At 40.7% G+C, this 18103-nt stretch overlaps 1 protein-coding gene across 1 annotated transcript in view; it reads right to left on the bottom strand.

Moving 5' to 3' along the window:
* The window catches only part of LOC128641237 (uncharacterized), a 121865-nt gene that overhangs the window by 39772 nt on the left and 63990 nt on the right, over positions 1-18103 (bottom strand). The window contains exons 23-27 of the mRNA XM_053693824.1: positions 15581-15841; positions 12384-12641; positions 10196-10447; positions 9770-10030; positions 699-959 (exon numbers count right to left, since the gene is read on the bottom strand). Of these exons, the coding sequence (XP_053549799.1) occupies positions 699-959; positions 9770-10030; positions 10196-10447; positions 12384-12641; positions 15581-15841 (1293 nt within the window). The remainder of the gene's footprint in view (positions 1-698; positions 960-9769; positions 10031-10195; positions 10448-12383; positions 12642-15580; positions 15842-18103) is intronic.

Raw genomic sequence — 18103 nt, 5'->3', positions numbered from 1 at the left:
GGGCATGCAATTGTAAACAACTTTCCAATTTACTTATATTATCTAATTTGCTCAATTCTTTAGATATCCTTTGTTGAATAAATAGCAATGCACATGTGTGAGCCAATCACACAAGGCTTGTATGAGCAGCAACCAATCAGCAGCTACTGAGCATATCTAGATATGCTTTTCAGCAAGTGATATCAAGAGAATGAAGCAAATTAGATAATAGAAGTAAATTAGAAAGTTGTTTAAAATGACATGCGCTTTCTAAATCACGAAAGAAAAAAAATTGGGTTTCATGTCCCTTTAATATCATATATATACATATATATCTATATATACACACAATATACCACCTTATCTTATCTCTCACTGAATACTCAAAGAACAATGGAACGACTACATCATTCAAGCAATGATTTATTTAGTGTTAAATGTCCCTTTAATAGAATTAAAGATTTGTAGAGCACAGGATCATGCCATAGAACAATCTCCCAAATTCAGTTGGCCTAGTTTATAATGCAGTGCTGGGAGCACACACGCACACCCACACATGTCTAGCGGATTAGGATCTAGGCCTGTAAATGACTTGCTAAACTCCTACTGGTTCTTACAGTTTTAGAAGCATAGATTTTGGGATACACAGATTCAGTTAGGGATTGTATTATGCATTACAATAATCATTGATAACTACAGATTTGGGGTTCTCAAGTTACCTGTGGTCACAGTAAAAGGGAAGCTGGCCCCACTGCTACACTGATTATTAAACGCTTCTACACTTGCGCTGTACGATCGGCCACACTCCACTGCAGAGATACCACAACTTTGTTCAGTGGTGTTGCAAGTCAGCGTGGTCCCTTCCCCTTCGCGTATAATTCCCAGGTAGCGTTCCGCACCAGCAGCACTGCCCCATGACAGTGTGACGTGGTCTGAGGAACATGTAGGTGTCACATCTACAATCTGAGGGACACAGGGACCTAGAGAGAGGTGGGAGACATGCAAAGTGTCTATAATGCTACTTATATAATAATATAATCGTGCATAAGTCACATATTCAAAGGGAACTAGAGGTATATGTCCTTTTTAGTAGCAGAACACAATGCTCCCATTTGTAGCACATCTGACTTACGATGACTGGAGATGCACCTGGCCAATACTAATAGTTATAGGTAACAATGCTCAAGAGGAGGTAAGTATCCTCTCAGTCAGTCTAGAGAAGGTTTGTAGGACTCTAGCTGTGTGGGCTAATGTGAGGATATCACTGTATACAGGTAAGTAGCCTCTCAGTCAGGCTAGAGCAGGTTTGTAGGACTCTAGCTGTATGGGCTAATGTGAGGATATCACTGTATACAGGTAAGTAGCCTCTCAGTCAGGCTAGAGCAGGTTTGTAGGACTCTAGCTGTATGGGCTAATGTGAGGATATCACTGTATACAGGTAAGTAGCCTCTCAGTCAGGCTAGAGCAGGTTTGTAGGACTCTAGCTGTATGGGCTAATGTGAGGATATCACTGTATACAGGTAAGGTAAGTAGCCTCTCAGTCAGGCTAGAGCAGGTTTGTAGGACTCTAGCTGTATGGGCTAATGTGGGGATATCACTGTATACAGGTAAGGTAAGTATCCTCTCAGTCAGTCTAGAGCAGGTTTGTAGGACTTTAGCTGTATGGGCTGATGTGAGGATATCACTGTATACAGGTAAGGTAAGTTGCCTCTCAGTCAGTCTAGAGCAAGTTTGTAGGACTCTAGCTGTATGGGCTAATGTGGGGATATCACTGTATAGAGGTAAGGTAAGTAGCCTCTCAGTCAGTCTAGAGCAGGTTTGTAGGACTCTAATGTGAGGATATCACTGTATACAGGTAAGGTAAGTAGCCCCTCAGTCATTCTAGAGCAGGTTTGTAGGACTATAGCTGTATGGGCTAATGTGAGCTTGTGAGGATATCACTGTATACAGGTAAGGTAAGTAGCCTCTCAGTCAGGCTAGAGCAGGTTTGTAGGACTATTGCTGTATGAGCTAATGTGAGGATATCACTGTATACAGGTAAGGTAAGTAGCCCCTCAGTCATTCTAGAGCAGGTTTGTAGGACTCTAGCTGTATGGGCTAATGTGGGGATATCACTGTATACAGGTAAGGTAAGTAGCCTCTCAGTCAGTCTAGAGCAGGTTTGTAAGACTCTAATGTGAGGATATCACTGTATACAGGTAAGGTAAGTAGCCCCTCAGTCATTCTAGAGCAGGTTTGTAGGACTATAGCTGTATGGGCTAATGTGAGCTTGTGAGGATATCACTGTATACAGGTAAGGTAAGTAGCCTCTCAGTCAGTCTAGAGCAGGTTTGTAGGACTCTAGCTGTATGGGCTAATGTGGGGATATCACTGTATACAGGTAAGGTAAGTAGCCCCTCAGTCATTCTAGAGCAGGTTTGTAGAACTCTAGCTGTATGAGCTAATGTGGTGATATCACTGTATACAGGTAAGGTAAGTAGCCTCTCAGTCAGTCTAGAGCAGGTTTGTAGGACTCTAGCTGTATGGGCTAATGTGAGGATATCACTGTATACAGGTAAGGTAAGTTGCCTCTCTGTCAGTATAGAGCAGGTTTGTAGGACTTTAGCTGTATGGGCTGATGTGAGGATATCACTGTAAACAGGTAAGGTAAGTAGCCCCTCAGTCAGTCTAGAGCAGGTTTGTAGGACTTTAGCTGTATGGGCTAATGTGGGGATATCACTGTATAGAGGTAAGGTAAGTAGCCTCTCAGTCAGTCTAGAGCAGGTTTGTAGGACTCTAATGTGAGGATATCACTGTATACAGGTAAGGTAAGTAGCCCCTCAGTCATTCTAGAGCAGGTTTGTAGGACTATAGCTGTATGGGCTAATGTGAGCTTGTGAGGATATCACTGTATACAGGTAAGGTAAGTAGCCCCTCAGTCATTCTAGAGCAGGTTTGTAGAACTCTAGCTGTATGAGCTAATGTGGTGATATCACTGTATACAGGTAAGGTAAGTAGCCTCTCAGTCAGTCTAGAGCAGGTTTGTAGGACTCTAGCTGTATGGGCTAATGTGGGGATATCACTGTATACAGGTAAGGTAAGTAGCCTCTCAGTCAGTCTAGAGCAGGTTTGTAGGACTCTAGCTGTATGAGCTAATGTGGTGATATCACTGTATACAGGTAAGGTAAGTAGCCTCTCAGTCAGTCTAGAGCAGGTTTGTAGGACTCTAGCTGTATGGGCTAATGTGAGGATATCACTGTATACAGGTAAGGTAAGTTGCCTCTCTGTCAGTATAGAGCAGGTTTGTAGGACTTTAGCTGTATGGGCTGATGTGAGGATATCACTGTAAACAGGTAAGGTAAGTAACCCCTCAGTCAGTCTAGAGCAGGTTTGTAGGACTTTAGCTGTATGGGCTGATGTGAGGATATCACTGTAAACAGGTAAGGTAGCCTCTCAGTCAGTCTACAGCAGGTTTGTAGGACTCTAGCTGTATGGGCTAATGTGAGGATATCACTGTATACAGGTAAGGTAAGTAGCCCCTCAGTCATTCTAGAACAGGTTTGTAGAACTCTAGCTGTATGAGCTAATGTGGTGATATCACTGTATACAGGTAAGGTAAGTAGCCTCTCAGTCAGTCTAGAGCAGGTTTGTAGGACTCTAGCTGTATGGGCTAATGTGAGGATATCGCTGTATACAGGTAAGGTAAGTAGCATCTCAGTCCGTCTAGAGCAGGTTTGTAGGACTCTAGCTGTATGGGCTAATGTGGGGATATCACTGTATACAGGTAAGGTAAGTAGCCCCTCAGTCATTCTAGAGCAGGTTTGTAGAACTCTAGCTGTATGAGCTAATGTGGTGATATCACTGTATACAGGTAAGGTAAGTAGCCTCTCAGTCAGTCTAGAGCAGGTTTGTAGGACTCTAGCTGTATGGGCTAATGTGAGGATATCACTGTATACAGGTAAGGTAAGTTGCCTCTCTGTCAGTATAGAGCAGGTTTGTAGGACTTTAGCTGTATGGGCTGATGTGAGGATATCACTGTAAACAGGTAAGGTAAGTAGCCCCTCAGTCAGTCTAGAGCAGGTTTGTAGGACTTTAGCTGTATGGGCTAATGTGGGGATATCACTGTATAGAGGTAAGGTAAGTAGCCTCTCAGTCAGTCTAGAGCAGGTTTGTAGGACTCTAATGTGAGGATATCACTGTATACAGGTAAGGTAAGTAGCCCCTCAGTCATTCTAGAGCAGGTTTGTAGGACTATAGCTGTATGGGCTAATGTGAGCTTGTGAGGATATCACTGTATACAGGTAAGGTAAGTAGCCCCTCAGTCATTCTAGAGCAGGTTTGTAGAACTCTAGCTGTATGAGCTAATGTGGTGATATCACTGTATACAGGTAAGGTAAGTAGCCTCTCAGTCAGTCTAGAGCAGGTTTGTAGGACTCTAGCTGTATGGGCTAATGTGGGGATATCACTGTATACAGGTAAGGTAAGTAGCCCCTCAGTCATTCTAGAGCAGGTTTGTAGAACTCTAGCTGTATGAGCTAATGTGGTGATATCACTGTATACAGGTAAGGTAAGTAGCCTCTCAGTCAGTCTAGAGCAGGTTTGTAGGACTCTAGCTGTATGGGCTAATGTGAGGATATCACTGTATACAGGTAAGGTAAGTTGCCTCTCTGTCAGTATAGAGCAGGTTTGTAGGACTTTAGCTGTATGGGCTGATGTGAGGATATCACTGTAAACAGGTAAGGTAAGTAACCCCTCAGTCAGTCTAGAGCAGGTTTGTAGGACTTTAGCTGTATGGGCTGATGTGAGGATATCACTGTAAACAGGTAAGGTAGCCTCTCAGTCAGTCTACAGCAGGTTTGTAGGACTCTAGCTGTATGGGCTAATGTGAGGATATCACTGTATACAGGTAAGGTAAGTAGCCCCTCAGTCATTCTAGAACAGGTTTGTAGAACTCTAGCTGTATGAGCTAATGTGGTGATATCACTGTATACAGGTAAGGTAAGTAGCCTCTCAGTCAGTCTAGAGCAGGTTTGTAGGACTCTAGCTGTATGGGCTAATGTGAGGATATCGCTGTATACAGGTAAGGTAAGTAGCATCTCAGTCCGTCTAGAGCAGGTTTGTAGGACTATAGCTGTATGGGCTAATGTGAGCTTGTGAGGATATCACTGTATACAGGTAAGGTAAGTAGCCTCTCAGTCAGGCTAGAGCAGGTTTGTAGGACTATTGCTGTATGAGCTAATGTGAGGATATCACTGTATACAGGTAAGGTAAGTAGCCTCTCTGTCATTCTAGAGCAGGTTTGTAGGACTCTAGCTGTATGGGCTAATGTGAGGATATCACTGTATACAGGTAAGGTAAGTAGCCTCTCAGTCAGTCTAGAGCAGGTTTGTAGGACTCTAGCTGTATGGGCTAATGTGAGGATATCGCTGTATACAGGTAAGGTAAGTAGCATCTCAGTCCGTCTAGAGCAGGTTTGTAGGACTATAGCTGTATGGGCTAATGTGAGCTTGTGAGGATATCACTTTATACAGGTAAGGTAAGTAGCCTCTCAGTCAGGCTAGAGCAGGTTTGTAGGACTATTGCTGTATGAGCTAATGTGAGGATATCACTGTATACAGGTAAGGTAAGTAGCCTCTCTGTCATTCTAGAGCAGGTTTGTAGGACTCTAGCTGTATGGGCTAATGTGAGGATATCACTGTATACAGGTAAGGTAAGTAGCCTCTCAGTCAGTCTAGAGCAGGTTTGTAGGACTCTAGCTGTGTGTGCTAATGTGAGGATATCACTGTATACAGGTAAGGTAAGTTGCCTCTCTGTCATTCTAGAGCAGGTTTGTAGGACTCTAGCTGTGTGGGCTAATGTGGGGATATCATTGTATACAGGTAAGGTAAGTATCTGCTCAGTCAGTCTAGAGCAGGTTTGTAGGACTCTAGCTGTATGAGCTAATGTGAGGATATCACTGTATACAGGTAAGGTAAGTAGCCTCTCAGTCAGTCTAGAGCAGGTTTGTAGGACTATAGCTGTATGGGCTAATGTGAGGATATCACTGTATACAGGTAAGGTAAGTAGCCTCTCAGTCAGTCTAGAGCAGGTTTGTAGGACTCTAGCTGTATGGGCTAATGTGAGGATATCACTGTATACAGGTAAGGTAAGTAGCCTCTCAGTCAGTCTAGAGCAGGTTTGTAGGACTCTAGCTGTATGGGCTAATGTGAGGATATCACTGTATACAGGTAAGGTAAGTAGCCTCTCAGTCAGTCTAGAGCAGGTTTGTAGGACTCTAGCTGTATGGGCTAATGTGAGGATATCACTGTATACAGGTAAGGTAAGTTGCCTCTCTGTCAGTATAGAGCAGGTTTGTAGGACTTTAGCTGTATGGGCTGATGTGAGGATATCACTGTAAACAGGTAAGGTAAGTAGCCCCTCAGTCAGTCTAGAGCAGGTTTGTAGGACTTTAGCTGTATGGGCTGATGTGAGGATATCACTGTAAACAGGTAAGGTAGCCTCTCAGTCAGTCTACAGCAGGTTTGTAGGACTCTAGCTGTATGGGCTAATGTGAGGATATCACTGTATACAGGTAAGGTAAGTAGCCCCTCAGTCATTCTAGAACAGGTTTGTAGAACTCTAGCTGTATGAGCTAATGTGGTGATATCACTGTATACAGGTAAGGTAAGTAGCCTCTCAGTCAGTCTAGAGCAGGTTTGTAGGACTCTAGCTGTATGGGCTAATGTGAGGATATCGCTGTATACAGGTAAGGTAAGTAGCATCTCAGTCCGTCTAGAGCAGGTTTGTAGGACTATAGCTGTATGGGCTAATGTGAGCTTGTGAGGATATCACTGTATACAGGTAAGGTAAGTAGCCTCTCAGTCAGGCTAGAGCAGGTTTGTAGGACTATTGCTGTATGAGCTAATGTGAGGATATCACTGTATACAGGTAAGGTAAGTAGCCTCTCTGTCATTCTAGAGCAGGTTTGTAGGACTCTAGCTGTATGGGCTAATGTGAGGATATCACTGTATACAGGTAAGGTAAGTAGCCTCTCAGTCAGTCTAGAGCAGGTTTGTAGGACTCTAGCTGTATGGGCTAATGTGAGGATATCGCTGTATACAGGTAAGGTAAGTAGCATCTCAGTCCGTCTAGAGCAGGTTTGTAGGACTATAGCTGTATGGGCTAATGTGAGCTTGTGAGGATATCACTTTATACAGGTAAGGTAAGTAGCCTCTCAGTCAGGCTAGAGCAGGTTTGTAGGACTATTGCTGTATGAGCTAATGTGAGGATATCACTGTATACAGGTAAGGTAAGTAGCCTCTCTGTCATTCTAGAGCAGGTTTGTAGGACTCTAGCTGTATGGGCTAATGTGAGGATATCACTGTATACAGGTAAGGTAAGTAGCCTCTCAGTCAGTCTAGAGCAGGTTTGTAGGACTCTAGCTGTGTGTGCTAATGTGAGGATATCACTGTATACAGGTAAGGTAAGTTGCCTCTCTGTCATTCTAGAGCAGGTTTGTAGGACTCTAGCTGTGTGGGCTAATGTGGGGATATCATTGTATACAGGTAAGGTAAGTATCTGCTCAGTCAGTCTAGAGCAGGTTTGTAGGACTCTAGCTGTATGAGCTAATGTGAGGATATCACTGTATACAGGTAAGGTAAGTAGCCTCTCAGTCAGTCTAGAGCAGGTTTGTAGGACTATAGCTGTATGGGCTAATGTGAGGATATCCCTGTATACAGGTAAGGTAAGTAGCCTCTCAGTCAGTCTAGAGCAGGTTTGTAGGACTCTAGCTGTATGGGCTAATGTGAGGATATCACTGTATACAGGTAAGGAAAGTAGCCTCTCAGTCAGTCTAGAGCAGGTTTGTAGGACTCTAGCTGTATGGGCTAATGTGAGGATATCACTGTATACAGGTAAGGTAAGTAGCCTCTCAGTCAGTCTAGAGCAGGTTTGTAGGACTCTAGCTGTATGGGCTAATGTGAGGATATCACTGTATACAGGTAAGGTAAGTTGCCTCTCTGTCAGTATAGAGCAGGTTTGTAGGACTTTAGCTGTATGGGCTGATGTGAGGATATCACTGTAAACAGGTAAGGTAAGTAGCCCCTCAGTCAGTCTAGAGCAGGTTTGTAGGACTTTAGCTGTATGGGCTGATGTGAGGATATCACTGTAAACAGGTAAGGTAGCCTCTCAGTCAGTCTACAGCAGGTTTGTAGGACTCTAGCTGTATGGGCTAATGTGAGGATATCACTGTATACAGGTAAGGTAAGTAGCCCCTCAGTCATTCTAGAACAGGTTTGTAGAACTCTAGCTGTATGAGCTAATGTGGTGATATCACTGTATACAGGTAAGGTAAGTAGCCTCTCAGTCAGTCTAGAGCAGGTTTGTAGGACTCTAGCTGTATGGGCTAATGTGAGGATATCGCTGTATACAGGTAAGGTAAGTAGCATCTCAGTCCGTCTAGAGCAGGTTTGTAGGACTATAGCTGTATGGGCTAATGTGAGCTTGTGAGGATATCACTGTATACAGGTAAGGTAAGTAGCCTCTCAGTCAGGCTAGAGCAGGTTTGTAGGACTATTGCTGTATGAGCTAATGTGAGGATATCACTGTATACAGGTAAGGTAAGTAGCCTCTCTGTCAGTCTAGAGCAGGTTTGTAGGACTCTAGCTGTATGGGCTAATGTGAGGATATCACTGTATACAGGTAAGGTAAGTAGCCTCTCAGTCAGTCTAGAGCAGGTTTGTAGGACTCTAGCTGTATGGGCTAATGTGAGGATATCGCTGTATACAGGTAAGGTAAGTAGCATCTCAGTCCGTCTAGAGCAGGTTTGTAGGACTATAGCTGTATGGGCTAATGTGAGCTTGTGAGGATATCACTTTATACAGGTAAGGTAAGTAGCCTCTCAGTCAGGCTAGAGCAGGTTTGTAGGACTATTGCTGTATGAGCTAATGTGAGGATATCACTGTATACAGGTAAGGTAAGTAGCCTCTCTGTCATTCTAGAGCAGGTTTGTAGGACTCTAGCTGTATGGGCTAATGTGAGGATATCACTGTATACAGGTAAGGTAAGTAGCCTCTCAGTCAGTCTAGAGCAGGTTTGTAGGACTCTAGCTGTGTGTGCTAATGTGAGGATATCACTGTATACAGGTAAGGTAAGTTGCCTCTCTGTCATTCTAGAGCAGGTTTGTAGGACTCTAGCTGTGTGGGCTAATGTGGGGATATCATTGTATACAGGTAAGGTAAGTATCTGCTCAGTCAGTCTAGAGCAGGTTTGTAGGACTCTAGCTGTATGAGCTAATGTGAGGATATCACTGTATACAGGTAAGGTAAGTAGCCTCTCAGTCAGTCTAGAGCAGGTTTGTAGGACTATAGCTGTATGGGCTAATGTGAGGATATCCCTGTATACAGGTAAGGTAAGTAGCCTCTCAGTCAGTCTAGAGCAGGTTTGTAGGACTCTAGCTGTATGGGCTAATGTGAGGATATCACTGTATACAGGTAAGGAAAGTAGCCTCTCAGTCAGTCTAGAGCAGGTTTGTAGGACTCTAGCTGTATGGGCTAATGTGAGGATATCACTGTATACAGGTAAGGTAAGTAGCCTCTCAGTCAGTCTAGAGCAGGTTTGTAGGACTCTAGCTGTATGGGCTAATGTGAGGATATCACTGTATACAGGTAAGGTAAGTAGCCTCTCAGTCAGTCTAATGTGCCTCTTCTGTACTATGGACACTTTAGGCACGTGAGAAACAGTAACTAGCTGAACAGAATTACAGGTAAGTAGCCCAGACAAGTCACACTAACATCTCACCACTGGTTTACCCACAGAAAATAATAGATCTTACCAGCCTGCAGCTGAGCTGGGATGCTGGGCTCACTGAGACACTGGCCATTTACAGCGGTGACAGTGACACGGTAGATGTGACCACACTGCAAGTCACTCACATTGCAGCTGGTTCCTGTGCTATTGCAGGAGAGGTGTAGTCCATTAGCTCCTATAATATCTGACACATAGCTGACACCCCCTGACGCTGGCTCCCAGCTCACTGTAGCTGCGTTGTCACTGCAGTGGATCTGCGTTGTCACATTGTTTGGAGTACAAGGAGCTAAACAAGGTGACACAAAAGACACAGACGATTATTCCTAATAATAAAACACACAGAACTGGAGAGGATATGAGCACAGAGTCACCTTCACATTGTAATTAGGGTTTGGCCCCAGGTGACAACACAAGTGCTCTGGGGTATATGGCACCACTGAGGGTGACTTACCTCCGGGAAACTCCAGGGAAGGGCTAGTGATGCTGCACTGCTCTCCTGTGGCTCTAACTGTAACATTATAGGTCTGACCACACTCCAGCCCCTGAATGTTACACGCGGAGCCAGACGTACTGCAAGATCGCTCCTCTCCCCCTGTCACAACTGCAGTGTAATTCCACGCGCCGGGTGTCAGGTCCCAAGACACAGTTGTCAGATTCAGGCCACACAGGACCACGGCTTTCACATTCTGTGGTGCACAGGGAGCTGGGAATGGAAATTCAAATAGCATTAGTGAAGTATATTTTGTCTATAGGGATTTAATACATGATTATAGGTCTATAGGGATTTAATACATGATTATAGGTCTATAGGGATTTAATACATGATTATAGGTCTATAGGGATTTAATACATGATTATAGGTCTATAGGGATTTAATACATGATTATAGGTCTATAGGGATTTAATACATGATTGATTATAGGTCTATAGGGATTTAATACATGATTATAGGTCTATAGGGATTTAATACATGATTATAGGTCTATAGGGATTTAATACATGATTATAGGTCTATAGGGATTTAATACATGATTATAGGTCTATAGGGATTTAATACATGATTATAGGTCTATAGGGATTTAATACATGATTATAGGTCTATAGGGATTTAATACATGATTATAGGTCTATAGGGATTTAATACATGATTATAGGTCTATAGGGATTTAATACATGATTATAGGTCTATAGGGATTTAATACATGATTATAGGTCTATAGGGATTTAATACATGATTATAGGTCTATAGGGATTTAATACATGGTTATAGGTCTATAGGGATTTAATACCTGATTATAGGTCTATAGGGATTTAATACATGATTATAGGTCTATAGGGATTTAATACATGATTATAGGTCTATAGGGATTTAATACATGATTATAGGTCTATAGGGATTTAATACATGATTATAGGTCTATAGGGATTTAGTACATGATTATAGGTCTATAGGGATTTAATACATGACTATAGGTCTATAGGGATTTAATACATGATTATAGGTCTATAGGGATTTAATACATGATTATAGGTCTATAGGGATTTAATACATGATTATAGGTCTATAGGGATTTAATACATGATTATAGGTCTATAGGGATTTAATACATGATTATAGGTCTATAGGGATTTAATACATGATTATAGGTCTATAGGGATTTAATACATGATTATAGGTCTATAGGGATTTAATACATGATTATAGGTCTATAGGGATTTAATACATGATTATAGGTCTATAGGGATTTAATACATGATTATAGGTCTATAGGGATTTAATACATGATTATAGGTCTATAGGGATTTAATACATGATTATAGGTCTATAGGGATTTAATACATGATTATAGGTCTATAGGGATTTAATACATGATTATAGGTCTATAGGGATTTAATACATGATTATAGGTCTATAGGGATTTAATACATGATTATAGGTCTATAGGCAATCTTACTTTGTGTTTTTATTTCAGTGCAAACTATATCAAATAAAAAACTTATAATAGTTAACATGAAAAATGATCTAAACGTGTTTGTAACTGTTGTTCCTTTTGTTTTTGTAGCTTATCTCACCCAGAAATATCGCTATTTACGCTACAATCATTACAGCAACCTCAGACCTCTGGTTAACTGTTTTGCAAAACTAAAAAGTGTCAAAAAACGCATCAACAATACATGATTCTTTTTGCTACATTGACTTATATAGGGGAATACGTTATCACGTGTGCAATATTGTAAATCCGGCTTTTTGTGCGGATCGGGTTAGCATGCGAGTGATAACTTTTATATTATATATATATTGCATGTATTGGGTACTTGTAAAGTGCAGCTAATCACCCGCAAGGGTCTCAAGGTGCTGCTAATGTGCGCTGGTATTACAAGTTAGCAGCAATGCAAACGCGAGCACACTTCCATCAGAACCTAAGCGCAGCAAAGGAAGGAAGTAAGCAGCATTTGTAAATATATGTGGATATGTGGATATACATATACTGTATATATATATATATATATATGTGTGTGTGTGTGTGTGTTAATGTGTGTATACATATTAGTCTGTGTAGTATTAAATGCAATCATTTCTTTATGCTGAGTGTATAAGTACCAGGCAGTCCCAGGACATATACAAACTGTGTTCTTACCTGTGTAGACCTGGGCTGTCAGCGCTGTGCTGTTACACCAGGCGTTAGACGCTGTGATGGTCACATGATACGTCTGCCCACACATCAGGTCACTGATGTCACATGTTGTATTGGCTGAGGTGCATGTTCTGTTCCACTCATCACTCCCAGTCACAACAGCTGAATACACAGTCGCTCCCTGTGCAGAATCCCACAGCACTGATGCATCACCAGTGTCACATAACAGGTGAGCCCTCACATTAGTGGGCAAACAGGGGGCTAGGAAAGCAAACAATTAGTTTCCCCAAATTATACTTTATAAATGCAGCATTAATATATAATGAGATATGTATTATGTTTGTTGCAGGGACATTAAACTCATAGCATACGATTAAACACCATTACAAAACACATTTACAAGGTTTTGCAAATCAAGAGCAGATCATGGATAGACCTCTTGGGAATCTTGGTGAAATCCCAGTCTCCTTAGTTGTGACCAACTTAGGGACAAATATAAATAAGCATTTGTTCTGAGCTAACCAATCACTGTTAAATCCTAGGTAAATGGAAAAATGGGCAGGTAAATGGAAAATGAGATTTAATACTGGAAAATGTAAGGTTCTACATTTTGGAAGTAAAAAAAGAAGACAACGTGATATTTAAATAGGATTAGAGAGATGAGAGAGCGTGAGGTGAGTGAGAGGGAGACATGAGAGAGTGTTAGGTGAGTTAGAGAGAGACAGATGAGAGAGTGTGAGGTGAGTGAGAGAGGGAGAGATGAGAGAGTGTGAGGTGAGAGGGATATATGAGAGAGTGGGAGATGAGTGAGAGGGATATATGAGAGAGTGTGAGGTGAGTGAGAGATGAGAGAGTGTGAGGTGAGTGAGAGAGGGAGAGATGGGAGGGATAGGAGAGTGTGAGGTGAGGGACAGATGAGAGAGTGTGAGGTGAGTGATAGAAGGAGAGATGACGAGAAAGTGTGAGGTGAGTGAGAGAGGGAAAGATGAAAGTGTGAGGTGAGGGAGAGATGGGAGAGGAAAAAAGGCTGAAAGATAACAAAGAGGGGGAGGGAAACAGAGGAAATTTGAAGGGCAAATGGACATTAAACTCATAGCATACGATTAAACACCATTATAAAACACATTTGCAAGGTTTTGCAAATCAAGAGCAGATCATGGATAGACCTCTTGAAAATCTTGGTGAAATCCCAGTCTCCTTAGTTGTGACCAACTTAGGGACAAATATTGTTATGGTATAACCCTGATATCGAGGGTTAATACCCGATGAAAGATGCCCTGAATACAGGATCAGCAACACACAAACCCAGTTAATTCCCCCCAAACATGAGACCAAGCTCCATCTTGAGGGTAAAACAGAATGGGTTTTATTGAGGGCTATATGCCCAGTATTTATGCAGGTCTCCCACCTGGTTGACACTCCCTAGGAGACCAGATGGGTATTGGAAGAGTATAGTACATTAGATAGAGGGAAGACGCCCTTTTACAGGATAGAATAGAATTATATTACTTAACCAAATAAACAATTTTACACAAGAAAACAATGGAGTCCTTCTTGGCACCTGGCAGTCTGATCACTGGAGGTGATTAAACAATGTGAACGCTTATCATCTAAATTTAATTACAGTAAACAATAGCTGATGCCAGGAAACTTGTCTTCAGAAAATAGTTTCTCAAAACTGAACAAAATTAACCCTTCCAGTACTGACAGAGGGGTCTGTCACAAATATAAATAAGCATTTGTTCTGAGCTAATCAATCACTGTTAAATCCTAGGTAAATGGAAAAATGGGCAGGTAAATGGAAAATGAGATTTAATACTGGAAAATGTAAGGTTCTACATTTTGGAAGTAAAAAAGAAGACAACATGTTTTTTAAATGGGATTAGAGAGATGAGAGAGTGTGAGGTGAGTGAGAGGGAGACATGAGAGAGTGTGAGGTGACTGAGAGAGGGAGAGATGAGAGAGTGTGAGGTGAGAGGGATATATGAGAGAGTGTGAGATGAGTGAGAGGGATATATGAGAGAGTGTGAGGTGAGTGAGAGATGAGAGATGAGAGAGTGTGAGGTGAGTGAGAGATGAGAGAGTGTGAGGTGAGTGAGAGAGGGAGAGATAGGAGAGTGTGAGGTGAGTGATAGAAGGAGAGATGACGAGAAAGTGTGAGGTGAGTGAGAGAGGGACAGATGAAAGTGTGAGGTGAGGGAGAGATGGGAGAGGAAAAAAGGCTGAAAGATAACAAAGAGGGGGAGGGAAAAGGAGGAAATGTGAAGGGCAAAAGGATTAAAGGAAGCTCAATATGATCTGGGGCAGCTTTACTAAACCTGTTTGGAAGCTCAATATGATCTGGGGCAGCTTTACTACACCTGTTTGGAAGCTCAGTATGATCTGGGGCAGCTTTACTACACCTGTTTGGAAGCTCAGTATGGTCTGGGGCAGCTTTACTACACCTGTTTGGAAGCTCAGTATGTTCTGGGGCAGTTTTACTACACCTGTTTGGAAGCTCAATATGATCTGGGGCAGCTTTACTAAACCTGTTTGGAAGCTCAATATGATCTGGGGCAGCTTTAGTACACCTGTTTGGAAGCTCAGTATGATCTGGGGCAGTTTTACTACACCTGTTTGGAAGCTCAGTATGATCTGGGGCAGTTTTACTACACTTGTTTGGAAGCTCAGTATGGTCTGGGGCAGCTTTACTAAACCTGTTTGGAAGCTCAGTATGATCTGGGGCAGCTTTACTAAACCTGTTTGGAAGCTCAATATGATCTGGGGCAGCTTTAGTACACCTGTTTGGAAGCTCAGTATGATCTGGGGCAGTTTTACTACACCTGTTTGGAAGCTCAGTATGATCTGGGGCAGTTTTACTACACTTGTTTGGAAGCTCAGTATGGTCTGGGGCAGCTTTACTAAACCTGTTTGGAAGCTCAGTATGATCTGGGGCAGCTTTACTACACCTGTTTGGAAGCTCAGTATGATCTGGGGCAGCTTTATGACACCTGTTTGGAATATCATTATGATCTGGGGCAGCTTTACTACACCTGTTTGGAAGCTCAGTATGATCTGGGGCAGCTTTACTACACCTGTTTGGAAGCTCATTATGATCTGGGGCAGCTTTACTACACCTGTTTGGAAGCTCAGTATGGTCTGGGGCAGCTTTACTACACCTGTTTGGAAGCTCAGTATGGTCTGGGGCAGCTTTACTACACCTGTTTGGAAGCTCAGCATCTCAGGAGTGTGGGTGGCACATTGGCTGCTGAAGGCAGTGATGGACACACTGTAAGTCTCCCCACACTGAAGCCGGCCGATGTCACAGCTTGTGCCAGTGGTGTTACATGTGTAGATATCTCCAGTGGACGATGTTAGGCTAGAACCATAATGCACTGCTCCTTCAGACCCTAGCCACTGTAGATGAGCCACGTTAGAGGAGCAGGACTGAGATACTGTAAGATTAAAGGGTGCACAAGGACCTATAGAAATACATAATCCACATTAATGGGTACCAGGATGTGAGCTGTAATAATCTGTTACATTATATACTACATAGAGATAAGCTGTAATCATCTGTTACATTATATATTACATATAGATGAGCTGTAATTATCTGTTACATGATATATTACATATAGATGAGCTGTTATTATCTGTTACATGATATATTACATAGAGATAAGCTGTAATCATCTGTTACATTATATATTACATATAGATGAGCTGTAATCATCTGTTACATGATATATTACATAGAGAAGAGCTGTAATAATCTGTTACATTATATATTACATAGAGAAGAGCTGTAATAATCTGTTACATTATGTATTACATCTAGACCTTGACATTTTCTTGCATTATTTGTTAATTGATGAGAAAATGAAAAAAGTATGGCGCTAGACTACAGACTCACTGCCCACTCCAAATATCTCCTTCCCAAAGATAAAAGTAAATATTCAAACACAGTGTGTATAGGCGCTAAAAGCGGAGTCAGACCAGTCAAATAATAAAATTAAAAAGTTAAAGGGACACTGAACCCAAATTTTTTCTTTCATGATTCAGATAGAGCATTCGATTTTAAGCAACTTTCTAATTTACTCCTATTATCAAATTTTCTTCATTCTCTTGGTATCTTTAATTGAAAACCAAGAATGTAAGTTTAGATGCCGGCCCATTTTTGGTGAACAACCTAGGTTGTTCTTGCTGATTGGTGGATTGATTTAACCGACCAATAAACAAGTGCTCAACCAAAAAAATTACTTAGATGCAAATAAAGATAGCAAGAGAACAAAGAAAAATTGATAATAGGAGTAAATTAGAAAGTTGCTTAAAATTGCTGCTCTATCTGAACCACAAAAGAAAAAATTTGGGTTCAGTGTCCCTTTAAACTTACAAATTCACAATTTAATTCTAAAATAAAATATAAAAAAATTCTAAAAGATATATTTATATATATAAAATTTACAGTAAGATCAGCACTCACCAGCATCACCATCAACTCTGTGCACGGCCATAAGAATCCATCTAGTAAAAGCAGCACGTGAACGAGGACTCCGGTGCATATCCCAGTAGCCTCACAGCAGCATACAAAATATGTATACAGTGAATAAAGGTGATTGATTTATATGTATACAGTGTATCAATAAAGGTGATTGATTTATATGTATACAGTGTATAAAGGTGATTAATTTATATGTATACAGTGAATAAAGGTGATTGATTTATATGTATACAGTGAATAAAGGTGATTGATTTATATGTATACAGTGTATCAATAAAGGTGATTGATTTATATGTATACAGTGTATAAAGGTGATTAATTTATATGTATACAGTGAATAAAGGTGATTGATTTATATGTATACAGTGAATAAAGGTGATTGATTTATATGTATACAGTGAATAAAGGTGATTGATTTATATGTATACAGTGAATAAAGGTGATTGATTTATATGTATACAGTGTATAAAGGTGATTAATTTATATGTATACAGTGAATAAAGGTGATTGATTTATATGTATACAGTGAATAAAGGTGATTGATTTATATGTATACAGTGAATAAAGGTGATTGATTTATATGTATACAGTGTATAAAGGTGATTAATTTATATGTATACAGTGAATAAAGGTGATTGATTTATATGTATACAGTGAATAAAGGTGATTGATTTATATGTATACAGTGAATAAAGGTGATTGATTTATATGTATACAGTGTATCAATAAAGGTGATTGATTTATATGTATACAGTGAATAAAGGTGATTGATTTATATGTATACAGTGTATCAATAAAGGTGATTGATTTATATGTATACAGTGAATAAAGGTGATTGATTTATATGTATACCTTGAATAAAGGTGATTGATTTATATGTATACAGTGAATAAAGGTGATTGATTTATATGTATACAGTGTATCAATAAAGGTGATTGATTTATATGTATACAGTGTATCAATAAAGGTGATTGATTTATATGTATACAGTGAATAAAGGTGATTGATTTATATGTATACAGTGAATAATGGTGATTGATTTATATGTATACAGTGAATAAAGGTGATTGATTTATATGTATACAGTGAATAAAGGTGATTGATTTATATATGTATACAGTGTATCAATAAAGGTGATTGATTTATATGCATACAGTGTATCAATAAAGGTGATTGATTTATATGTATACAGTGAATAATGGTGATTGATTTATATGTATACAGTGAATAAAGGTGATTG

The sequence above is a fragment of the Bombina bombina genome, chromosome 10 (genome assembly GCF_027579735.1).
Source record: "Bombina bombina isolate aBomBom1 chromosome 10, aBomBom1.pri, whole genome shotgun sequence".
Taxonomy (NCBI): Eukaryota; Metazoa; Chordata; class Amphibia; order Anura; family Bombinatoridae; genus Bombina; species Bombina bombina.
This window is presented reverse-complemented; position numbering and strand designations above follow the sequence as displayed.